Raw genomic sequence first — 27,651 nt, 5'->3', positions numbered from 1 at the left:
CTAATCCACAGTATGTCCCATAAAGCAATTTCTGCATCTTTACGTCTGTCAGTTTCTACCGGGCAGCAAGGCGTAACATTTCTAAAGATGGTCTTCACACCACGTCGCCTGAAAATACGAAATCTCGCCTCATTTATTTAACCACATTAACGTGTTGAAGCCCCCTCTATACGCCACCGGGCATCTTCTGCACCTACGGTAAAACCATTGTACAATCGTCTGCCTTTGTTTCATATGTTGAGATTTTTATTTATCAGCTCACAGCCCAGAGGCGTCTCTGTATTCGACGGTTAGATGATAGGACCCCCACACCCGTAGAAAAATTTTTATGAAAAAATCCCTAAAACTCCCTAACCACTCTTTAAAATCACATGCATTCAAACACACACATACAAACGTACCTTCCACAGTTTCTACCTGATGGCCTTAGGCAATCATATTCGTTATGCATGCAGTTATTTTAATTTGAATCGCCTGACTTTATTAGTGTAATAAAAATGTGAATGTTACTTTCAACCCCCCCCCCCCCCCGGTAATTGTACATTCAGTTTGTTGTAGTGTCATCTGGTTACCGAACCCGGTCCATATGATTGCATATCCATTGTTTAGTACTAGCTTTTTCTTCTGGGTAAGTCATCTAGAGTTGCGAGCAAAACACTTGTCTGTGTATAGTATCGAGGTTCAGAGTGGACAAGACTTTCCTATGTAGGGCTGCATCTTCCTTACGTGTTACAATGAAAACTTTTCTTGTATATTTGACTACAACGTTCTTTTGTTTTGTTTTTCAGTACCCTGATACCGACGAAGTCAGAAAATCTGTGGCGGTGTAGAATTACACTCAGAATTTGGCAGGGGTACCAACTACCCTGGAAAGTTTCTCGGATTTCCTCATCCTTCAAAGTGCATGCCAAAATTGACCCTCAGAACAGACCACGAATACGTTCTTCCAAATCGATACCTACTAAACATACATGATCATCTGATTTCGTTTGATGCCTGTAACTAGTGAAGTTGAATCAGCGTCGTAATATCAATTCCTCAGACCTAAAATCATAGGCCTAGAGGTCAGAGTTTCTTAATGTATAAAATTATGTTTATCGTTGATAACAAAAGAATAATGTAGGGAAGTCTAGTGTGCCCGATGAAAATTTTTATTAGCTAGCACAAATGTATTTCTTATAAATGGAAGAATTCCACCTAAAGCACAAATTCTATGTCTTTGCTGGCATGCACCACTTGAGCTCTGTTCTACTCATTTTCCGAGAATATTTCATTCTTGTCTGCTGTTTGAAGTACGTTCGATTATCCAATCTGTTCCAATATTAATGGGTTTAAAAACTAAACATAGATTTGCAAGGAAATAATAAGCAGATAAACGTAGAAGTGTACCCCGAAAACTTGAATTATTTAAAATAACATAGTCCACGAAATTTAGGACGTCTCCGTCTGACTTCTCTGGATGTATTAATTTCGATGAAATTCAAATGGAGGTGACCTTACAAGAGTGGTCGTTGAACTTTTCGTTTAGGTTGGAGTTTGTGTAGTTTCGCCGAATAGCTCACAAAGTCTGGGACAGCTTTAAGAAAATAACAAAACACATTCCCTATATCGGATGTTTCTAAACTTGAGTTTCATAAAATGAAGCCATACAGACGGAAAAACGAGAAAAAAGACTGAAAGAACAAAGAAAGATAGAAGCCGGAATGAAAGAAAATATTGTTCATTCCACGTAGAAAACTTTGAAATGTAAACGCAGGAAGCTGTCTCAAGATGGCTGCTTCTGGGATGTTACACTGTGTCGTGTGGTAAATTTTTAACAGCGTTTTAGAGGAACCTACTGTCTCCGACATCAGAGTGCCTTATTGATGGAGGATGGAGATGAGATTTGACGAGATTCGTTGGCTGTGAAGTTGTGTAGTGCGGACGACAGGAAGTCTGTACATCGTTCTTCAAGTTTAGCATTGTCATGGACTGTGGTGAATGACTAGTGTATTTCATTAATGGTCTATAAACATCTGACAACTACCGATGTCTCAGCCTCGAGCTAAAAAGTGTGGTTCGCTTCTATATATATGTTCCCTGTTGTTCTGAACATATTGACCTTATGAATAATATATTTGCTTGTAAACGTGATAAATTTTGTAAATGCGAATTCTGTTTGTCTAAATAAGATGAGAAACATTGAAGAATAAGTATTATACTCATCACTTATACAAAATGTATTCAGTAAGTTACTAACGATATATTAAGTAATTTTTGTAAACTTTAATTGAATTTCTGGATTATATTTTTCATTGTAATCATTACATAGACAAACATAAAATTTAAACAAATATCGATGTTCTTAGTCGTGCCTGATAGAAAATGTTCAACATAATTCATTTGGTTCAATAACAATCTTAGTAATTTGTTGTGATGTGCCATCAGGATGAAATACAAACGACTATTGTAATAGAGAAAATCAAACAGATGCAAGTACATGAAACAGGGCGGAATTCTGAAAATTGCTTAATTCAATTACACGAGACAGTTTTAACATTGAAGCAGCCTCTCTCATCACCTGTTTCCTCTTCAGGTCCGCGGATCATGATATTGCGTATTAAGAAAGTTATTACCAATAGTTCATAAAAATTAAGTCCGAAATCTGAGTTTGTTTAATGATTAATTAAAATATTGATATGTTACTTTTAAAACGCAGAAGACCGTAATATTTTACGCATGAAATAAATTATAGTCGTAAAGTAAATAAAGTGCTAAAAATATCACAACCTTCATTAAAAAACGACGACGGGCCTTATCCGGCCCGCGGGCTTAATGATGTTTTTTTCCATAATTAGACCCTCAACAAGTCAGATTAACACTATTATCATTTTTAACCCATTTCCACGTCTGGGGATGAAATAGTCTTTTGTTGCCGGCATGTCTGTGTCTGTGTGTGTCTGAACAAAGTAATAATAATAATAAGAAGAACAACAATAACAATTCCTGAATATTCAGGCGTGGAACTACATAAGGCAGCCGTTCTGGGAACACGAAATGTTTATTTCTTGATAAAGATGGCTGTCTTCTGAATTTTTGGGCCATGTGGCCTGGTACAAACTACCAACGTATCAACAGTTCCTTGCTTCTTCTGTAATTAGGGCGATCGCTCAGAGGGCAACCGTCTATGTACTCACCCCCGGGAGAACCTTAAATCTCACCTTAAATTCCGTGTATATAATAGCTAGATGTTTATGCTATTCTGAGGTAGTTCAGATCGGTCTGTCAATTCACAGCTTATTTCTGTAATATATGTTTTAATAACATTGTCTGCGACTGGGTTTGTTATATAAGTAACTAACCAACTAGATGGCCTACAGAACCCGAAGGTTCATCACCGAATTAACCAAAGCCCTCTACCGGTCTCTATCCTGAGCCAACAAAATCCAGTCGCCTTCAACTCCTATCTCCCATAGATCCCGTCTGAGATTAAACCCCCATCTACGTCTAGGTCTCCCCAGCGGTCTCTTCCCCTCAGGCCTCCCGACCAATACCCGGTGCAAACCTCTGATTCTTCTTGACTTTATCACCCTGACAATATTAGGGAAGGAGTACAAATTTTCAAGGTCATCATTATGCAGTTTTCTCCATACCTCATCGTCTTCTCTCCTAGGCCCAAATATTCTCATCTTATTCTCAAATACCTGCAATCTATGTTCCTCCGCCAGACTGAGAGACCATGTTTCGCACTCATACAAAACAACAGATAAATTATTGTTTTGTATATTTTAATTTTCAGGTTCTTAGAAATCAGACGGGAAGACAAAATATTTTGAAGTCAGAATTAGCAAGCACATGGTATCTTAAATTTTCCAAATGCGATCTTTGTAAGTTCTTTTCATTTAGCCAGTTTTTTCTGCAGAAATCTCCCATATTCTTAATAAAGTCGTCCTGATACTTGAAAAACTTCCAGCTTAACACAGGCTGTATCGTTATCTCGTGCGACCGTAGAAAGACTCAGTTATTGATGAAATGTTGTGGTTCAGTTCTTAATGACTGTCGTCGGTGAACGAAGTCTGTTGTACTTGCAGGCAATCCCATGTCATTGTGTTTTGATCAATGCACGTGACGTAACAGTTGAGCGACAGACGAAGAAAAAAGTTACGTAATATTTTAAACATTCTTCCATACTTATGAATTTCAAAATGGTAACTAATAATACATCTGTGCAACCGGAGGACAATATTACATAACAGTAATTATTAAATGACTTATTGAGAGTTTGGTGACATTAATTTGTAAAAGTTCAGAATTATACAGTATATTTATCGACTTTCTGGGATTATCGATTTGACCATGGATGTCCCTGCACTACGAATGGAAATCGCAGGGATTGTTTCTTGTACTTTGGCTCATAATCCACTTGAGTGGACACATACAAACACCTGATTTTGTTAGTGTATATAGGCCTAAGCATTAGATATTCTTTTTCATTGCCCTAAACTCCAACAAAATTAAAAATCAATGCGGATAGCACATCCCTTGTTTGGAGCTATTATGAATTAGAAATACATCAAACAGTTGATTGCATATGCCGGCTTTGCTGTACGTTTCGTTAAAACACATTTTAATTAACTTCACAAGTATACGTCCCGAATTCAATTAAAATACCGTACGGGCGTCTATTTTTAATTTACTCATAAGCTACTTTGAAAGCTAGGTCGAGTCAAATCACGGTGTGCGAATTCGTGTGAAAACTGGCATATTTGTTTATAGGCATCGAATATCATTTATAAAGAAAGATAGGCTTATGACGTCATCATGACCATGTCTCCATGTTTATCAACCCCCCCTCCGGCCTGGTCCGGCCATTAGCTTCCGAATAAGCATTACCTTTACACTAAGCGTACATTTTAATTCTCTGCCATCAACAAAACAAACAGTAAAATCTCTTCACATGGAGCCCCAGACATTTCTGTGTTAAAAAAATATGTCGAAAAATATTCTACTTCTAATTGTCACTGAATCTTTCCTAGATTGCCAACAGCGAAAACCCTGTATTTAGTTTTTTGCAAAGTCGTATAATTACCAGATCTGAATGATTGTGCTTTAGTGGTCATCAGATGAAGATTTTTTAATCGAATGTCATTGGCTTCGTACGTTGGAATAACCGAGGAAGAGTGGTCACTCTAAGCTGTAGCAACTGAAAAGTAAGTGCTCTGTCTTCAAAGAGCTATATGAAAAGTAGTTTACAGTAAATAATTAGCGCAACAAAAACCACGAATTTCATACAGCGCGTTAATGCCAGTAATGCTCATATGGTCTGATTAACTCTTAGTATCGAACATATCAAACATTTTTTGTCTCGACATGTGTGCTATGAAACTGTCCATAATGGCTTCAATCCCTGCACCCACCATGACAGTTCCTCTGAGCTTATCTGAAGACAGAATGAAATATTTCAGTGTAAGTTGTTTATACGTGCTTGCGATGTTTTATTCCATGTTGAAGTTACTAACAGAGTATTATGTGAAATATTTAATGTACACATCTGTTTTGTGAAACAAAATAATGAATTATAAAATGGTAAAATTAACAAATGTGGACGTAAGTATAAAGCTACAGTGCTTCGCAACTAATAAACATACCGGAAAAGCTGATGTAGCCCGGATGAAGTCGATAATTGTCTGAGCTAAGAAAGAAGGAAGAAAGATACAGGTACATGACAGAAAATAAAATAATGACTGTGAATCGATATACATCATAAACGGTTCTAGATATTAAGGTCGGGACTATGGATACAGTACAAAACTTAATAAAAGTGTAGTCCCACTAAATGAATTGGAATAGTTACTTCAACGAATAAAAGTTGTTTTCCCCTACTTGTAGATACGTGTAATGTGGAATATTAATGTTCAAACTCTCTTACTCGAAAATTATACAATCTATTTTGAACAGGAAAAAAAAAAAGACAGTAGCTGGAAGCCAAACGAAACCACTCTCGTGAGTGTAATTCTCTGCAGCAGAACACTCACTGCTTTTGACATGCAGATATGTCCGACTTTCGCACAGCACTTTTGAAACAGCAACGTTTATTACGATGAAAATAAAATGTAGATGGTTGTCTTCTGGGATGTTGCGCCGTGTAGTCTTGTAGAAATTTTCCGATGTTACAGAAGTGCTTACTGCCTCCATCATCGGGGCGAAAGATGGTCATAAATTGGATTCGTGGATTAATTTACACTGAATTCTTTTTAAAATAGTATTTAAAACTTCTTAACTTATGACTTTGTTATATAAAGCTTCAATCTCTCTGCCATCATATGACGTAATCGAGTGGTTAGCATTCCTTCTTCATATTCTGGGTGTCAAAAGCCAAAATGTCGGCCTAAAGACGGCCTATCGTGAGATTTTCTTCAGTCCATTTAGGAGATTGCTTGAATAGCGGCTGAAATTAGGTCAACCTCTCATCCTTCCAGATCCTATAGAATCTGTTATTCGTTAATCATCCTGTCATTAGACTCTGAGGTCTGAGACACCGAAAGTGTCATTAAATATGACAAAAATATGTAAGCTTTCCGCCTGGCTATGTCGTCTGTCGAAATGGAAACGAATGTTTGTTTTATGTACACACTTTAAAGTTTAAGGTACCACCCATTCGAAACTCACTTTAAAGCAGACCATCTACTGCGTTCCTCATGTACTTTTAGTACTTTCAATTTATGGTATCATTAGTATGTTAAGGCTTACGTAATTCCGCACACTGATATGAAACATAAACCACGTAACGAATACTGAATGTTGCAACTAATGAAAATGTAGATTAGTCATATAAATTACATGAAATAGGCAGATTTTATATGCAAAGTAATTGTCAGGCGAGAAAGTCACTACCCAACAATATAGCCCGTGGCGTGATTCAGCTTTAATGAGTGCTGTGGTACAGCTTTATTAAGTCTAATGTAATTCTGAGGCTATAGATTGTTCCAACTCCGGTTTTGTAATATGTAAAGAAGTTGTGTTTTTTTAATTAATCCTGCGAAAGTAGAACTTTTGCGATTTACTGGTTAGCACACCTGCTTCGTACTGAAAAGATTCTGGGTTCGAAGTTTGGGTACCGAGTCCAGATGACTCATAACTTTTGTGGTTTATTTCTGTCCGTCGAAAAATACTGCGATATAATAAGATTAGATTTCCTACAACCTTTCGAAATGCGAGCTCGTACTCAGTTTACATTTCGACGCTCTATTAAACAAGCAGTTGAAAAGTGTCGTTAAATAGGCTAAATATACGAAATAGCTACAAGATAGTCTGCATTTAGTGTAGGATCGTTAATTAAAATTTGTTCATGCGGATTCATTAATTCATTTATTGCCATGAAATCCTCTCGGGCTATCAACCGTGTAAATGCTGAATTAGAAACGAGCGGAAGATGGCTGTCTTCTGGGTTGTTACGCCGTATAGTCTGGTAGCAATTTACCGACTTTTCAGAGGCTCTTGCTGCCTCCATCATTAGGGCGCCCTGATAAAGGAAGCTGCAAGGGCATGTGAAACGTTTATAAACTTCTACCAGACTACACGGCCCAACAACCCTGAAGACAGCCATCTTCATACTCACCGCCGTGAAAACCTTAACTCCTGTATAGAAACCAACGGCTTGTACCGTAATGAGTGATGGCTGTTTAATTGTACGAGGGTCGCTCATTAAGTAATGCCCCACATTTTTTTCTCAGCCAATAATGAAGATAGAAAAGTGTACTTTTACATGCTTGAGATTTGATGTTTCCCGCGTTCGTGTACGGAGTTTCAAATGATTCCAACCGATAGCGGAGCTGTAGTGAACTGTTAAAATGGCGTCTGTGAACGACTCTCGTTACAAGCAACGAGCTGTAATTGAATTCTTTGTTGCTGAAAAAGAAACGGTGGTGAACATTCATAAACGTTTGTGTGCTGTGTATGGAAGCTGTGCAGTCGATAGGAGCACCGTTGGTCGCTGGGCTAAGAGAGTTAAAGCTTCAGGAAGTGAAGAAACCGAGCTCCGTGATCTGCCGCGCTCTGGACGTCCTGCCACAGCCACCACTCCAGACATGTTGAACCGCGCGGATGCCATTATTCGTGAGGATCGGCGCATCACAACTCGACAATTGGCCCAACAGCTTTCAGTCAGTAATGGAAGTGTAATTGCAATTATCCGGGCTCTTGCATATTCGAAGGTGTGCGCAAGATGGGTTCCACGAAGTCTCACAGCAGACCACAGGATTCAAAGGAAAACGATTTCTTCTGAATTGTTGGAGCGTTTTGATGCTGAGGGAGAGATCTTTCTGTCCCGGATCATTACAGGTGACGAAACCTGGATACACCACTTTGAGCCGGAGACAAAAAGGCAGTCAATGGAGTGGCATCATCCTCTATCACCGAGAAAGAAGAAATTCAAGTCAATTCCCTCCGCCGGAAAAGTCATGATGACTGTCTTTTGGGACAGTGATGGGGTCATTCTTGTGGATGTGATGCCAAGAGGTGCGACCATCAATTCAGACGCGTACATTATGACCCTGGAAACCCTCAAGAAGCGTTTCCGACGAGTTCGGCCTCACAAGCTTCCAGCAGAAATTTTGCTCCTGCATGACAATGCACGCCCTTACACAAGTCCGAGAACCCGGGAAGAAATCACCAAATTTGGTTGAACGGTGCTGCCCCATCCACCCTCCGACTCCATCTCTTTGGGCCACTTAAAGATGCTATCCGCGGAACAAGGTTTGAAGATGACGAGAGCGTTATTCAAGCAGTGAGGACATGGCTACGTGCACAGGACAAGAGCTGGTACCGGCAAGGCATGCATGCACTTGTTCCACGCTGGCGTAAAACCGTACAAGTTGATGGGGACTATGTGGAAAAATAGTATGTGTAAAGGAAACATTGATTTATATTGTCACTAAATTTGAGCCATCTTGAATAAATATGTTCTGAGGAAAAAAATGTGGGGCATTACTTAATGAGCGACCCTCGTATTTTAAATGGTACCGTCTGTGTATATATATGCGTCCTAAAAATGTAATTAAGGAGCCAAGTCCTCAGTGACCAGTTTATCTCACTTATCACACGCTCCTGACTTTCGAGATAGTTTTGCGTGTGTTTCAGAAGTTATTCCGTATCAAGGCATCTGATCGCTCAACAAGATTTTAATCGTATTTTATGATCGTTAATTTTGGTACTTTTATGCTTCAGCATGATTATAATTTACATGTAAAATAACTCTTCGTTGTGTCAGCAATGAAGTACGCTTTCCAGTAACCTCTGCTCATAAGTACTTTTAACTAGTGTCAAGAGATAGCGGGAACTTCGCTGTTAAACAAACTGCCGGGAAAAATGTATTTGATCTTATTCCTTTGGGACACATCGCAGTGGCCAATACAGAGTCTTGTAGTTCTCAGCTAACTGCCGTGTGATAATGCAGTCCATGTCCCCCCCCCCCTTTGGAGTCAACTCGACCGAAATACTTCGTATGAAAATGATTCTGAGTGGCACTTAAGAAAGAGGACTCTTACAGCTCGTTAGAATGGAACACGGTACCAGGATAAATAATAGAACGATGGGACAGTGTTTGCCGTTATCTTCAGCTTGACAAATTGGCGACAAGGGACACACACACACACACACACACACACGCACAAGGGAAAGAAAGAGACGATAAAATAAGAAGTGGAACAGACAGTAGGCTAAGTCTCCTGATCAAGCTCCACGGTCGTGTGTTCTCAACTACGAGAACGTCTCATAACTTAGTCGGATGACAGTAGCAATTTTTATAAAAATAAGAGGAAATAATGTTGATTCCTTGCGATGTTTTTTGCAAAGTGCCGTGCAGTAAAGGTTATGAAGCCTTTTTAAAGATTTAAACCGAGAACCGTCATGTCTGTAACCGCTGACTCCATGGTTCGCGGATGTCCTCCAGTAAAGGACAGTTATTTGTGACTAAAGTGTTTAGTTTTTTAATTGTCTCGTGTTTTCTACTTCTTCCACCATATTATTATAATTTATTCAACCACCGTAACAATTTGAAGTGAAGAATACACATGAAATTTATTTCGTAATCGATTTAATATTCCTATTACTTACTTTTTAACAAGTTAAAATATTCACCTCAACATTTTCTAGAGACACGTAATTTTAGACTTATGTGAACCAGAACGTGAAATAGCAACTTTATCCTTGTCCATGTTTGATACACTTCTTGAAATTAAGTCACGCTCTTGTTTGCATATGCAATCACCTTTTTTAAACGATTTTTCGGTTAATTTCACCCAAAAAATAACATCGAATCAATGCTAATACTAAACTCATACGTAGCAACCACAGTCAGAACCAGATGGAGTGAAGTGCAATACGAACAGTTTATTTCTGTTTTGCTGTTAAAGTGTATTTGTTGGTACCGTCGTAAATCGTAATTATTCACAAATAATATTTAATTGATTAAATATACCAACTTCTGTGATTTGTGTAAAATAATCTACTCTCTGACTTCTTGCTTGTCCCTGTATTACCGAACATTAATTTCGGTCCAGATTTAATAAAGCCGAAACTGGAAGAATTTATAATTTATAGGGGCTGCAGCCACACAGTTTTTATAAGGGGTAGATTCTTTGTATTCTTCGTAATCTCAAAAAATGTGTACGAATCCAAGCCAAAATAAAATATTCACTCATATTTTGTATCTGGTACATAATTTAATTGATTAATATTATTCATATAATCGTAGTGTATTCATACGCATTGCTTGTGACGTAAATGCTACTTTTTTCTTCAATTCAGCAGTTTCAAATAATGCCTAGAGGATAATGTTAAACTTTATCTGTGGTGGTCACGTAATGCTCCTTTTTCATATAGAAATGAAGGGGAGTGTGTTCTGCAGTAACCGAAATGCCACCACGGGTTTTATAAAAAGAGATAGGGCTTCACGCATCGTTTTTTAACGATGCTATTCCAACCACCCCTCTCCTCCTCACCCTTGTCTCTACCCTTCAGCACTTGCATTCCGCTCGTCGCAGCAGCCGATTATTAATACCACGAAAAGTCCTCAACCTACACCACGCGCCAGACGTTATCACATCCACAGCTAACTGGGCATGAGGAACAGTGAACGGTCGGACGGGTTGTCTGGCTGGCTGACTGTGTGGCTGAAAGGCTGACTGCATGAATACCTGACTTAATCCATACTGACTGTGTACTTAACAGATTGACTGTTTGACTGCCAGCCTGCCTTGTTCGCTTCCCGACAGAAGCAACTCGCTGACTGGCTGATTTGTTCGCTAACAGACTAGATGACTACCTGGTTGATAGATGAAGTCACTGAGTGCCTATTTGACTTTAAGAGTTGACGCCTGACTTCCCCCGCATTTCAGTGCTTGACCTTAGGAATCTCCGAATGTCTTATTTTGTAGATTGATTTTAGATTATTAATGACTAGTTTTGGATTTCAGAGGTTGTCTAGTGCAGGACATAAATAGTAGACGTTTGAGTTACTGAATATCATGTTAGTTAAGTAATGAATTATTGCGCGCCTGCATTGATTCGATGTCTTATCGACTGTTAAGTTACCTAAATTCTAGACTGAAGTTTGACAGTAGTTGCGTGTCACAGTTTAAGGTTGGGTGGTGTATTAAAATAACATTTAACTTATCCCACACGTTGAATACGATACCCAGGGTCTTTCATTTCTATCAATAAATGAAAACATTCTACTTTATACAAAGTTGTATTTTGTTCTTATTCTGCAGGGAAACGCGCGTCTTACCATTCAGTCATTTTGATTTAATTATTATTTTATGATTCGAGGTTTTCACAGCGGTGAGTATGAAGATTTCTGTCTTCTGGGTTGTTGTTGATGAATCATCGCCCTGATGACGGAGGTAGTATGACCTCTGAAACGTTGGTAAACATCTATCAGACTACACAGCGCAACAACCCAGAAGACAGAAATCTTCATACTCATCGCCCTGATGACGGAGGCAGTATGACCTCTGAAACGTTGGTAAACATCTACCAGACTACACAGCGCAACAACCCAGAAGACAGAAATCTTCATACTCATCGCCCTGATGACGGAGGCAGTATGACCTCTGAAACGTTGTTAAACTTCGACCAGACTACACAGCGCAACAACCCAGAAGACAGCAATCTTCAGAATCACAGCTGTGAAAACCTCAAATCTTACACATTTTATTAGGAAATTGTGCAGCATTTATAAGAGTTTATCATCAAGCAATAAATATGGGAGTTTAATTACAGCAATTAACATCACAGTACGACTCATAAACGTCAGGGTTGCATTCGCCCGTGTTAGGTCTGTGGAAGATAGTACACCGCAAGCCAGTAGCTGCCGTCATTACTGATGCAGCAAGCTTTACACATCTTCAGTTTCCTTCGTCGTGTTGTTCTTGGGTTGAATGTAATTACTAAAACAGGACGTAGGTTTTCGGTCTGCTCTACAGTAGAAAGTCTACACTGACATAATCCACATCTTGTAACAAGTATGGCAAGGGGAAGGGGGATATTTTGTTCAGCATCACGACGTGATTATGGGCGGCAGTTTAATTCTGCGCCAATAAACTGAAGGTATTAAAATATTGATCCCTGTAGTATCTGACAATTTCACGGTATGTTCCACTCGCGCTCGGGTTTCTGGACAAAATTGTATCCAAATATGTAGAACTCTTGCAGATCTCAAATTTACCTCAGAGACGTCGGTAAACGTCAACCAGACTGCACGGCGTTTCAACCCAGAAGACAGCCATTTTCGGTCTCACCGTCGTGAGAACCTGAAATCTACTGTGTAAAATATTTATGAAAGTAAAACCTCTTTAAGTCCGTGTCTCATTAATCCCGAGAGTCCTAGCTCTGTTTGGTTGTTGAGTTGTTTTTTGATATCCGTGGTTCAAGGCTGATGAAGTAGATCTATCTGTCAGAATGCAAGGAATAGGCTTAAATAGCCATGGATGTTTCTGTTTGTGAAAGATCACTATGATTCTGGAGATAACCCGCACAAAAACTTTCAGATGTCACACGTAACTTAATCCCGGACACGGAGATAGGGATTAGCTCTATCTAGTGGACCCAACTGAGTAGGCACCTGAAGACGGAGATAGAGCCCCATCTCCGAAACGTCGTTTTATATTTTATTTTACTAGACGATGGATAATATCCAAGAAAATTTTTATTAAAGTGACTCATCACCATCGACAAGAACTTTTAGATTTGATATTACCTCCATCTTTAGGGCTCATGATCAACATGAAAGTCTTGGCTATCGAGAGAACCTCAAAGATTATTGATTTTATTTTGTGCGTTTTTCTATTCCAGATGTCCCGGATCCTCCTGGAAGGCCCCTCATAATGGGTTTCACGTCCCGCTATGTGAATTTATCGTGGGCACCGTCTCAGGACACACATAACAGCCCCATCTCTCACTACGTCATCCATGTAAGGTAAGTGCAATTGTTTCATTATGATCACTCTCAAAACGTTTTTCGTCTTATGTTTCTAGTATTATAATATAACTTAATATTCTGGGGTTAGAAAGAACGGTTACATTTTTATATCAGAAGCTACAAATTAATTTTAGAGACATGATTATATCAGTTTGACAAAAATTTAAATATTTATGTCACTTTTAATTTCATGTTTAATTTATTACGCTTTTTGGAATTAGTTTTATAACATTTGTCCTGACTGTCTTCGATAACATGGATTTAAATGTCATTATTAATTCTTTTGGGAAAACATTATTTTTATACTCTATTGGAAGGCTTGTCTATGCAAGTGCGAAATTTAATTTAATTCGCCAGGTGACCGCTATGCGACGCCACGGCATTAAAGTAATAGAAAATCTATGTGTGGTGTCACATCCGTTCGTTTTTTTTTTTAGAACCTGCTTTTAATGATAAGAATATTACAGAGTTTATTTTTTATAACACTGCAACTTTTATGTGTCATTTACGAGCTTATATTTCAAAGAGATTTTTTACAAAATTATCTCCCCAAGCATTTAAACTGTCAACGTATGTTTGGCTGCGAAGCCGAATCTGCGCAAAACGAGTCGCAAAACCCTATTAATGCATGTAACACTGCGGGCTTGCATTTGTGTTCATTTGTGCTAGTGTTTAAAACCTAATGGTATAATTAAAATGTATAGAATCTGTAAACTGCAGCATTATACATATTTTATGTAACATACGAGGATACTTTCCCAGTTAGTCATAGAAGTAGGTTCCTGGTGTTAGATTAATTTGCATTGAGCCCCCCCCCCCCCCCCCCCCCCGCGTTTTCTAGTAACAGAATCTCGTCATGTAAGCTGAGATGTTCTACAACTCTTTTATTTTCAACATTAGTGTTACATTGTCTTCTGGCGCTCCTCCAGAATTGCTTGGCAGTCATGATACTTTAATGTTCTGGTAGGTGAAAATTTTTGTTTTCAGAGTAAGAAGGTCTATATTACAATGGTAGTTTCTGAAATATTTGCTTTTTCTGCTACTACTAATGAGCATGAAGTAGAAGTAATGAATTTTGGCGTTGTAAGGATATTCGTAGTGTTTCCGGTTTACATAATTGAGCTTTGTGTTCAGTAGACAGCTGATACGAAGTTTGTTAGAATTTTTCAAAGTATTTAAAGTGTCTCAGTGAAATACGTTATTGGGGGAGGTCTATAGGGTACAATAAATGTTGTCTGGGAATTTTAATTTTGGTCGGAATTGGTGAAAAATAAACCCTAAATTATAAAGTTGTTTGAAGGATACTATTTTTCCCCCAAGAAGCTTAATTAAACAACAAATTCGCATGCGACTTAAACTTTAAAGCCATTAAGTTCTGTAATTATTATGCATAAATTTTCCATGTGATGTACAGCTAATGAGATGCCGTAGGAACAAATATTTTGTCTTTATGCATAATGTGTTCTTTTAATTAGGATGATATTAAATTAATTATGTGCATTGTGTTGTATGGCTTTGAATCAGTACAGTTTTATACTGAATAGTAGATTTATGTTTGCATTCAGTAACCACTAAAGACAGAGACGCACATAAATGTGTACAGCTTTGAAGACGGAGGCAGAAACTTTGACTTCTACCTATAAATCCACACGTCGTCAAAAGCCAGACGGCAATAGACTTATTCAGTGCCATGAGAACCTCATATCTCAAATCTTCAAGGAACTTACGACCTCGATATTTTGTTCTCATTGAAATCGAATTAACACTTGGAGAATTTTTTTTAGTATAAGTCACTTTAGTGTTAAAGCGTGATTTGACCTTTATAACAATACTTTCTAAGGGACAAGCCCATTTATTATGTGTTACTTTATGGCTGTTTATATTTTACGTCGTCACCTGCGTGCTTATGATATGGGATATGATTTAAGTACAATAGTTCTTTGTTTGTGAAAGAATGGGTGAAGCAGAAATTACTTCCCCGTACACCAAATAATGGCGTTCGTAATTTTTTTAGTCTCATTGTCATGCTTTTGGAAGAGACTGCTTGAAACAGAAATGATTTAAAGCTGAAATTGGCAAAATTATCCTCACGTAGCGGTCTTATGTGCAGTAGATGCCTCGCCATTTGTCTGCCCTTATACGGCGGTGGACACTTGAAGACAGGATCATATTTCATCGTTGGAAACCGCCATGTGTTGTGTGGCAGGCACAGAAAATGAATTCGAGAACGCCGGAATAGCAAGACGACGTGTTCTGCTGGGCGAGCCTATGACGTGCTTGCTCCAGCGGAGCTCTGGCTGTAGGATTGTATTTTCTCGCTCTGTGTCACACATATTTTTGTACACCAGACCCCTACAGTGTGTGTGGGGGGGGGGGAGGATTTTGAGGCACTTTCATGTTGATTCTAAACCGGTTTTGAGCGAGGGCACCAATTTCCACACTATTTTGAAAAACGTCACTTCCTAAGATGGGGTTTATATAAGTCCATAGCTGATGAGACGAAAAAGGGGTAAGAAAAAATGTCCAATTTCGACGAGATAATATCCTCTTCATTCTTTTGCCAGTTTTTGAGCTTTTATAACCCGTATGTGTTTGTGTGCGTCTTTTAAGAGCGAAAAGTTAGGGTAGGATTCTCCCCCCACCCCCCGCGTTTTCGTCGGAGTCTTGGCCTCTGCTTCTATCCTAATCTGTTCCACAAGGTCTGCCATATTTGTGAAAGCTTTGGACCTGCTAAACCGTAAGATTGAAGCTCCGTGGTGTAACGACCCTGGACCTGTCTCCTGACAGTATGACTAGCTGTTTCTTTTATCTCTTTCCGTCAAGTCGCAAGGAATTCTCCGTTGAAGAAGATTTTTTTGAGAAGTATTATGTGTTCATGAGGGCCGTGTGTAAGGGGGGGGGGTGTTCTCGAACAGAGGATGCAGAATATATGAGAAAAAATAGTGAGATTTCAGGTTTTCACGTCGGCGAGTTTAAATTCTGAGATATTGCGCTGTGTAGTTCACTAATCGACCTGATGATGGAGGCAGAAATCACCTCTGGAACGTCGGTTAGTTTCTGGGAGACTAAACGGTGCAACATCCCAAGATAATCATTAACACGAGAAAAACAAGTAGCGAAATTAAGTTGAAGGAACATAAATAGGAAAACACAAGTTTATCCGTTGCGACTGACCCGCCTTAGACGTCAGGCAGTCTTCGGAACTAAACTCAAAATCAATTCATTTTCGAGTGAGAGCTTTTGTAAGCAATTGGTGCATAGGTAAAATTGATTATAAGTATTAGTCCTAAGTTATGTGACGATTACACGTATATAAATAATAAAGTAGATTAAATTAGTACTTTACTTATTTAGCGACACTGTTTCAGCTGTTTACTATAAAGCGATTCGTGATTCATGGATGTGAAAGCGGCTAGAGCGAACTGAAACTCAGTAACTGGGGTAAACTCCGATAGACTTTCTTCATTTTTCATGTCTTGAGCTGATAACTCTCCCTTAGATTAAAATGTAATCGCTTCAATGTTAACGCACTGTCAAAACAAGGCTGTGGTGAAATTTAATATGCAAATGATGAAACAGATTAATTTATCTGTAGTGGTTGCGCACTGTTGTTTGGGAAGTAGATACAAATTAGAAGAAAATAGTTTTCAGTGAACACGAGGGAAATATATGCAGTATTTCATCGACTTTAAGACGATTTTGATTGTAAGATGCACACGTAATTTAGTAATAGTTTTTCGCCAAACGCTATATTGATTCTTAAACGCCATTAAAAGTAAGAGGAACCACGATTTCAGAAAATGTGCATCTTGATGTCTAGAAATTACGGTACTCATCACATAAATTTTTAAGGATTATAACGTGATATACATATATTACATTGATTTCTTTCAGCGTGTGTGTGATCATCAGATGTATGATCAATACAGAATTATGTCCTTGGAAATTTGTATGATGTATTGAAATGTGTATATAATGGAACATGTCGTTAAGTCCCTTAAAGTTTGTCGTATGTGATACATATATGTTTCAGTTTCTGTTGATGGTGAACTGTATTCACGTAATTTGTATCCAAATTAAGTTACGTTTGAGGACTTACCAACTCGTACCTCATACTAACAGAATGTATAGGTACTGAAAGGTCGTAGGCCTTTTTATTATAAATCTATTGTCATTTCATTCCTGAGTGCCACGTAGCCAGTTGTGTGCGCTAATTACCCCAGCCGAGAAGGACTTTGCCTTCGACTGAAATATAAATGAAAATAATAGGACAAAGAAGGGATACCTTTATTGAACGTGACAAAGTATCTGATGAATGAAGAAAATCAGCTTTATGTCTTAGTGAATTCCATTGTTTTTTTTCTAATTCAAAGATTTTTGTGCATCTAGGGAACATTTTTCTTCTCGGAAAAAAGGAAACCTTAAAAATTAGTACAATAATAAGAATCCTTTGTACTGAAGGCAACTAGGTATTCCGCGTGCCTCTCACGGGTTGTTCACTTCCTTTGTCCGCTTAAAATACCTCAAGTTGACACTCGTTTTGTGTTAGCGGTCGAGATTTTACATTATGTTAAATGTAAAGTACAGTTCGTTTGTTTTCGTTACCAGAGCCTGAATAACACTACAGTAACCACTAGTAAAATGTCTCCCACTCTCTCCCTTACAAATTATGATCAAGTGTGTACATTTCTTAATAAGTTATTCGTATTATATGGATCTGGATAAATAATTAATATAAATGCTTATTTCCTTTCAGTAAGTGTTCAAATATACTGAAAGAGTATAATAGGCAACACGTAAAACAGTGTAGAAGCCGCTTGTTTCAACTATTGAAAAGGCAGTAATACACTCAGTTGTTGACACAGGTTGGACTCGGGAATTCATATTTATGATTTTCGCCGCACAGTTTATAAAGATCAGTTATCTCCAAAAGATATTCAGGCTAAATGTAGTCAAAATAGTTTATGTGCGGCGTGTGAGAATAACTTCTGTTGATGACGTAATTTATTGTGCTGGTACGTGAATTACGTAAAATCTTCGAGGAAGTCTCACACGCTCTGTAAACAGGAAGTTCGTAGAGACCAAACTTCGCAGATAAATATCAAGCAGAAACAAATTTAATTGACTCCGACAGATTGGACTGAATGTTACTCAGTTTTACACACAAACTTGCAGTTAGAAACTGAGCAAATCTGTAAAGAGCACGTTCAATTGTGTCAAAAACCTGAGAATGTTTGTCTAATTTAATATATACAAATAAGCTGATTTAATTCACATTAGCCCCAAATATACGTATTTTATATTAATTGAATTAATTTCTTCAAATTAACGTGCAATCTCAACACCTACAGGGGCCAATTGCAGAGTCAACCCAAGAAAATAAAATAAAAATAAAAAAAGCGAACACAACACTAATTTAAATAGGTACTATTACAACAGAGTGTGTTCTCGAAGGATATATCTTTTTTGCCAAAATGTCCAATGACCTGCATATAACATTACCAGAAATTGCACAGCTGTCTGAAAGACCGTATATTAATGTGGTAATTCAATTCAATTCAATTAATTTATTTACGTGTTTGACAACAGCAAGAAGCCAATATCAGGCAAACACTGATAATACATACAATAATAATGATATAATAATAAAAAATAGTACACAAACAGATTAACTAAACTTATACATGTACAGTATTAAATATAACAGCCAAGTTCAGGCAGAACCAAAATAGAAACGATATTAACACAAAGAGAAGTAGATGAATAAATATAAATAAAACAAATAATCCACCTAGGGAACACTAATATAATTGTAAAACGTTAAAGAAATATGTTTATAAAAATAAGTGGTATAAATCTGTGTTCTATTCATTTTATGCCCCTGTAAGACTTGATGCTCACTGAAATATTCCCGGGCAGTCCTAGTATCAATGCACAGTAAAACTACAAAGTTCGCGAAAGGGTCTCTGCATCCATCATCAGGGATAAATTTGGAGTGACCGCAGAATATGAATGATAAATATTCGTTCCTCTAGCAGACAGTCACTTCATATGTAATCTCCTGATGATGAAGGCAGAGGCAGTTGAAACACTGTTGTTTTTCTGTCTTGGCTTTGCTGATCCCCTGAAAGATAGTCATCCTTGTACTGCGTTATATACAGGTGAGTCAGAAGTATGTTTACAAAATTCGTGTGCGTGTTCCAGGATCAAAAATAAGGACAAATGTTCCTAGGAATATGGGGTCGCAAATATTTCATTTTCAAAAAGACCTGTACGTGGCAAACTACAGAGGCCGATCTCCTCGTGACCTCCATTGACACATCCGTGACCTCATTTTAACATGAGTATAGTCAACAGGTATTTACGGTTTGGGAGAAATTTGCGTGGAAATATTTGACCTTGAGAATTTGAAAGATATGTATCTCGCGATCTACTCAGCCTATCTTGTTGTGACTACCATATGACCTTGGCCTATGTATGGCCTCATTTTGACATGAGTGTGGTTTACCAGTTATGTTCCGTTTGGCAGATATAAGCCTGACAATATATGACCTTGAGAATTTTTAATTCCCGTATCCGGCAAACTATTGGTCCGATCTTGTTTCGACTTCCATATGACCTTGACCTATACGTGACATCGTTTTGACACGAGTATGGTCAACAAGGTATTCACCGTTTTGCAGAAATAAGTGTGAAAAGATATGACCTTGAGAATTTTAAAGACGAATATCTGGGAAACTAGTGGGCCGATCTTGTGACTATCATATGACCTTTTCCTTTACATGACCTCACTTTGACATGAGTATGGTCAACAAGGTATTCACCGTTTTGCAGAAATAAGTGTGAAGAGAAATTACCTTGAACATTTTAAAGACGAATATCTTTGAAACTATTGGGCCGATCTTGTTGTGACTATCAGATGACCTTTTCCTTTACCTGACCTCACTTTGACATGAGTATAGTCAACCAGGTATTCACCGTTTGGAAGAAATAATGTGAAAACATTTGACCTTGAGAATTTCAAGGACCATTATCTGGGAAACTATTTGGCCGATTTTAACGTCACTTCCGTATGAACGTGACCTTTACGTGACCTCATTCTGGCATTAGTATGGTCAACAACGCATTTACGATTTAGCAGAAATAAGCGTCAAGATATATGACCTTGAGAATTTTTGGCTATATTTTTCCCGTGGTAAGTAATGGCGAAAATGTTTGGTTACTAAGCATAGTGGTAGAATGGGCTTTCATGCGCTTACTGGATTTTTTGATTGCTCGCAGCACCGCCGGATACGTCTGTCGCTGCCAGATAGCAAAGTGATGTAACACGTTTTCGTCGCATTCTCCTTTCGCTCAAGATGACGGAACGTTTGGAGCAGCCATATTGCATTATTTTTGTCAGAAAGTTGTGGATACCGAAGCAGAAACAATCCGCAAAATTCAGCAGGATTTCGGCGATGATGCAATGGGGATCACCTAAATTAAAGAGTGGCTCAACCGCTTTAAAGATGGCCGCATGTCGGCGGACAGTGACCAGCTTTCCGGGAGACCGTCAACGAGCCGAAATGCTGATGTCATTGACAAAGTGCGGACATTGATCATGGAGGACCGTCGTTTGACCGTCAGGGAAATTGCTGATGAGGTGGGATCAGCAGAGGTTCCGCAAATACGATTTTAACTGAGGATTTGGGCATGCGAAGAGTGGCGGCAAAATTTGTGCTCAAGCTGCTTTCGCCGGAGCAGCAAGAACTCCGCCTTGAGGTCGCGCAGGACATGCTGGAGTGCGCCAACAGGGATCCTGAGTTCCTTAAGTCTGTGGTCACTGGTGACGAGTCGTGGGTGTACGGATATGACCCGGAAACCGAGGTCCAGTCGTCACTATGGAAGCATCTAACATCCCCGAGGCCCAAAAAAGCACGACAGGTTCGATTACCGGGGTATTGTGCGTCATGAGTACGCACCACTAGGCCAAACCGTCAATAAGGAGTACTATCAAGAAGTCCTCCGTCATTTTCGTGATGCAGTTCGGCGCAAGAGACCGGAGCTGTGGGACGCACGCAACTGGCAGCTGCATCATGACAACGCCCCAGCTCATTCATCACTCCTGATCCAGGGTTTCCTGGCCAAGCACAGCATCCCGCAGGTTCGACAGGCTCCCTACTCTCCTGACATGATTCCTTGTGATTTCTGGCTGTTCCCGAGAATGAAGACACTGCTAAAAGGCTCCCGTTTTGACAGCCGCGAGGACATCATACATAACGCGACGGCGGAGCTGCACACCATTCCAAAACAAGCCTTCCAGAATTGCTTCCAGCGATGGAAGGACCGCTGGGCTAAGTGTGTGGTCACAAGGGACCTACTTTGAAGGGGATTAGGTATTGTAGCCCTCAGAGACAGAACTTTGTTTTCCCGGCCCAAGGTCGGATACTTTTTGGACAGGCCTCGTACACTCACAGCTTGGATGTTACTCCTATGTTATCTGCTGATACTCAGTTCTCATTCGCATTATTTTCTTTGCAGTAGTTTAATGTAAAGAGGACAGTAAGAATTTCAGAACGACCTTTGAGAACAGTTAGTATTCACGAAAACTTCACTGTTAGGTTGTTGGTTTGTGCGCGCGTGCTGAGACTATGATAAATTGACGCCTGTGATTGCCCGCGCAGCTGGGGCTTATAAGTTGCCAGACTCCCCGAGGACACCCCGTGGCTCAGCAACCCAACTGCTAATTGTTTGTCGCGAACTCCGTACGTCACAGTTCCCATGATATTCCGAACCGACTGTCTTGTACCAGATGCTGAATGCAACTGAAATTGTGTATAGAATCGAAGAAACCTACTGTTTCCATTTGGGATAAATTATAAGCATCCTGTTCAGTGGGAAGTCCTTGCGGCTGAATAGATTTACATCAGGTAGCCTACATGTGGATAAGAAACAAATAAAATGATGTTCCTTTGGTTAGGTTTATGCAGGAAGGTCAGAGAATGGGGATGGTAAACCGAGGAAAAGTTGTGTGCTGCTTCTGAACGAAAGTGAATTGTGTTCTCGGGGTTTCCAACGAGCGGGGTGATATTTTATCAGAAACTGCGGAAAAGATGCCATAAAGAAGAAATAGAGTTCAAATATTGACGGTTTGTTATCCATGAGACTGTTCCGTAAGCGGCAAGTATCCTGCTTGCTGCTCGATTTACAATTCTAAGTGGAAATTTTAGATTTCGAACGAAGCGAGGAATCCACATTTGCTAACAGAAACTTAAGAAGGTAAATTGGTAAACAAAATGACCATGTTTCGAGCAAATATCTTTCTATACTTGTTAGGCTAGCATTTGTTAAAATGGCTTCAGTTCTTTGTAATACAGCTTGTTTGCCTTCGTCTGACTTCTAAACGTCTCTAATATGCTTGCGGATTTGTCTGGGCTGTGTAGAACTCCAGATATTTCGCTTCGAGGGAATTTTCCAGCTCTGTGACTGCTCTCTTATGTGCGAATATACATACGTATGTATGTGTGTGAACGCGCGCGTTCGTGCGTGTGTATATGCTCACCGCACATGAAATATCATTACCTGCGAAACGTCTGAATTCACTGCTTATTGATGCACTGATTTTTCCGAACGACTTCCTGTTTGTTACATTTTATGAGCAGTGTTCTGTCAAGATCCATGTTGGTTTTCTGAATTTTGGCCCCGTATGGACTTACAAGTAGATATGATTGTGTCGGAAGAATGATAATAGCTTCATTTTCAGCCCTGAAGATGGGCAGTATTTTTCTCCAGGACCTCAGCCGCCGTGAAATCTGAAAATTCGTGTAATGCCAACGATTACAGGCAGTATGACCTCTGACACGTTGGTAAACATCTACCAGACTACACAGCGCATCAACCCAGAAGACAGAAATCTTCATACTCATCGCCCTGATGACGGAGGCAGTATGACCTCTGAAACGTTGGTTAACATCGACCAGACTACACAGCGCAACAACCCAGAAGACAGATATCTTCATATTCATCGCCCTGATGACGGAGGCAGTATGACCTCTGAAACGTTGGTAAACATCTACCAGACTACACAGCGCAACAACCCAGAAGACAGAAATCTTCATACTCATCGCCCTGATGACGGAGGCAGTATGACCTCTGAAACGTTGGTAAACATCGACCAGACTACACAGCTCAACAACCCAGAACACAGAAATCTTCATACTCATCGCCCTGATGACGGAGGCAGTATGACCTCTGAAACGTTGGTTAACATCGACCAGACTACACAGCGCAACAACCCAGGAGACAGATATCTTCATACACATCGCCCTGATGATGGAGGCAGTATGACCTCTGAAACGTTGGTAAACATCTGCCATACTACACGGCGCAACAACCCATAAGACAGAAATCTTCATACTCACCGCTGTGAAAACCTCACATCTTACATAAACAGATGTATCTCAGCGTGGAACAGAGCGAAACAAATCATTTTGGAACGCGTTTTATTTTCATAACGTGATTGTGAATAAGCTGTTGGTACACCCTACTGTGTGATGTGGCAGCACAGTGGAATTGCGACCATTATTCATAGGGCGTAAAGTTAGTTGGTGCAGATAGAAATGAGAAAACTTAAACCAGGAACTTATGCGTAAGCCGTCTCATAAAACCTTTGCTGAAATTATGGTCCATGTATCTTGGCTTATATTACGACCGACCTGCTCCAACAGCACAATCTTTTCATTCACCTACAAGTTCCTGAGCGACGTTTCCAAGCGCTAAATTTTGATGTGAGATGCCAGGAGCTATCACATGAGGAGGGGGGGGGGGGAAATTGTGGGTTCAGGATTTCTTGCAAGGTGGTCGTTTACTCGAAGAGTAATCATTGTTCGCATGCTGATGTGGGCAAACATGCGCGGACACGACGAAGTTACTATCGCAATCTAAGCAAATCCTATCTCCATTTTACACTCAGTTTTTGTAAGGATGTATAAGGCTTGAAGAATATTTCTACCCTCGAGTTAAGTGTAGAATTTTGTATCTTGAGGGGTACACGGCATTGAATCTATGTGATTGGCGTAGCAGAAATAACGATGGGAAAATTCTACAACACTGCCATCAAGTCTCGTTCCCAACACGTTTAATGTCGTGCACAAGGTATATTTTTCCTTCTGATGTTGGTTAATAATTCTCAATTGCTGTGTATGACATAGACAGTCTAGAAACAGTTGCCTCTTTGGCCTGGTTCATGGTCGTTTGGTCGTTCATTCGAAACTTTCTTTGTGCGATGAATGGGCATCACATATTAGCCATTCTACTCCAAGTCTATTAACAATATCGGGTGTTCAAATCACTCCTTTCATTTATCGATAGTTACAGTTGTTCATGGATTTTGTTAAAAGAAGTAGTACATTGTCGATGAAATCCAACAGCGCAAAAGAATTTCTTACACTGAAAGCTGTTCATTGAAAGTGTTTTTGCTATTAACGAATTATATTTAAAAATACATTTGATTACTTCTCGTCTTAAAATATATTGTGTATTATAATGTTATTAAAAATAATCGTCTGCCGTCTTTTAACTTGTTTCGATAACAATTTGTGAGTATTTCAATAATTTAAAGCTACCTATCATGGCATTTAAACAGTGTTATTGATTAACCTTTTCCTGCAATCACTGTATCTGGTATCCCGGTTCAAAAACTTTTAGTGAATCATTTGTTTTGGCCGTCGGTGTTCTCCCATTATTTTTGTGTATCCATACCACAGAAACGTTTTATTTTCTCTCTACTGCAGAAAGTTTCCTTTAGCTTCCATTATTTCTATATTTTATTTTGCGCAAACTTCAGTGAAGATGTAAGACTTGAAGTTCTCACAGCGGTGAGTACGAAGATTTCTGTCTTCTGGGTTGTTGCGCTGTGCAGTCTGGTCGATATTAACCAACGTTTCAGAGGTCATACTGCCTCCGTCATCAGTGAAGATGTCCAAATCCAGAACATATATTCTTGCTAGTCTAAACTCATCGGCTTATGTCTGGTTTAGTTTAAGAATACGTAGTACAAAAATAGACTTACGTCTATGTTTTCAGTTTATTAATTGTCCAGACCTTGTTTTTTGTAAAATGACGTCTTTGTCTTCTAAGAATAAATGAAACTATTTGTGAATGGCAGAAAGAGTGGCCGATGTTTTAGAGCTGTTACGTATTTTACCATAATCCTGATGATGGAAGTAATAGTTACCTCTGTAACGTGTGTTAATTTCTCCTAGATTACGTGGCGCGCAGCATCCCAGTGGAAGGCCGTCTTCATGATGTGAAACCTGTTTATTTCAAAGTTCTTCATTCCCTTATTCTGTATTGTTGGTCACAGATAGGAAAAATGTGTCATGAACTGCACCATAAATCTAACCGTATACGAAGAGGAGCCCAGGAAATGTGCGGTGTCATATTATCTCTGGAATAAATTCAGTTGGCAGCGGGTAAATTCCCTTGTTCAGGGCTGAGAGGCTGGGGGTGTTACAAAATGGAGGTTGTGCCATCGATTCTATATGTGATGGATGGTTTCGAATAATCAATGTTGTCTCAAAACCTTCACCTTACAATGAACTGGTGATACATGATTCTGGCAGCAGTATTGTAGTTGGCTGATTGGTTGGAAACGGTGCAGATATAACCCAGTGGTCGCCAGTCCTCGATATCCTAAGAAATACGAGCCCCCTTCGAGATGTATACACATTGCTATAAAGAATATTCCACGGAGATTTAGAGCTCAGTGTGGTTGGTAGCAAAACTATGCATTATGCATACACGCGCAGTTCAGTTTCTTGAAATATTTAATGCTATTCGAATAAGAGGGCCTCATTCCATTTTTTGGTTTTGAACGAAATTCCCGTAACGCAAGAGGTTAGTAATTTACATTTTGTGTTATACCTGCCCTTGTTTAATACTTTTCCCTGTACGAAGTAAGAAGTACATATATATTCGTTCTTGTGCAAGGTTGCAACAAAGCGAGCAAACGTCTTTAGTCTTCCATTAAAGCCCAATGGTAATTGCATGTCCTCCCTGCTATAACAAGCAATAAGTCTTCATTTTGCAATTATGGGTTTCGTGTCATTCCCTCTGTAAAGTGAGATTATTGCCTTGAACTGCATTAACCAATTGGTGAAATGTCATAATTTTTGCGGTACGGATTAAATTTGTTAATATTATTAAGACGAGCTTCGGCTTCAGATGGCTAAAGAACTCAAACGTTGTGACTGAGTGATTTGCAGACTTGCTTTGTAATTGGCAGGTATCAGGATGCAGACCGGATATCCTGACAGGTATTTTGGGGAATTTCCTTGATAACTTAAATTAGGCTACGAAAACCTAATTTCACATCATTTCAAATTTATTACTAATTAATCATCGTATCATTCGACGTTATTTTATCTTAGCTCAGAAACAAAACGAAAATTACAGATGTAGGCCCATAACGTTAAAATCGCATTATCGCCCAAGTGCGCATTATCCATTGTGCAAACATTTTGAAATTTAACAACGATGCTGAAATTAGTGTGGTATCAGTAACTTTAAATTTTCTAAAATTAACAGTGACATGAAATTAAAACTGTTGAAAAACTAACAACAAATAACGTATTTAAAATAAACTTATTTTGTGGATGAATATGAAGATTATTCGTCCTTAGTTTCACTGGGCACGCCACCCTAAACGTTACATGACTGACAGGACATGTCTGTGCATGAAGAAAAGAAGAATTTTTCCAAATGCTGTCAATTTTAATGAAGAGGATGTCGTGATGGCAGGTTCGGTAAAGCAGTCGCTCATTCATCATAATGCAAGCTTGCTTTCCCTTCAGTCTGTTGCGTGCAACAGGGTTGAATAATAAAGTGGCCTCAGAAAGGTGACCAATTAAATGAAGATAAATGTGACAGTTGCACCGCATTTAGGAATACCATTTTTCGCAAAGTGCGCAGCATAACATAAATAGCCATCTTCCTGTGTCCCGGCTCAAATCCAGAACATTAAAACTTACAGAACTGTAATTTTCCTTATTGATTTATATCGATATAGAAATGTGTATTTGCAAAAGGGGAGGACGTAGTTTTGAGCGTCAGTTTTGAGGTTTTTACGACAGTGAGGATGTTGTTCATCTGAGTTTTGGTGCCGTAGAAACTCGCCGGTAGATGCCAACGTTCAGGAGGAACGTACTGTCTTT

The 27,651-nt window shown here is 39.1% G+C and overlaps 1 protein-coding gene across 6 annotated transcripts in view; it reads left to right on the top strand.

Annotated features, from left to right (window-relative positions):
• The window catches only part of Ptp99A (Protein tyrosine phosphatase 99A), a 726,502-nt gene that overhangs the window by 263,719 nt on the left and 435,132 nt on the right, over positions 1–27,651 (top strand). For all 6 annotated transcript variants that reach the window (XM_022062028.2, XM_022062027.2, XM_022062032.2 and 3 more), the window contains one exon: positions 13,333–13,456. In XM_022062028.2, coding sequence (XP_021917720.1) covers positions 13,333–13,456 — 124 coding nt within the window. The remainder of the gene's footprint in view (positions 1–13,332; positions 13,457–27,651) is intronic.

Source organism: Zootermopsis nevadensis, unplaced genomic scaffold (assembly GCF_977971745.1).
Source record: "Zootermopsis nevadensis isolate Lab colony 2312 unplaced genomic scaffold, Znev_1.0 Znev_ptg000025l, whole genome shotgun sequence".
In the NCBI taxonomy this organism is placed as follows: domain Eukaryota; kingdom Metazoa; phylum Arthropoda; class Insecta; order Blattodea; family Termopsidae; genus Zootermopsis; species Zootermopsis nevadensis.
This window is presented reverse-complemented; position numbering and strand designations above follow the sequence as displayed.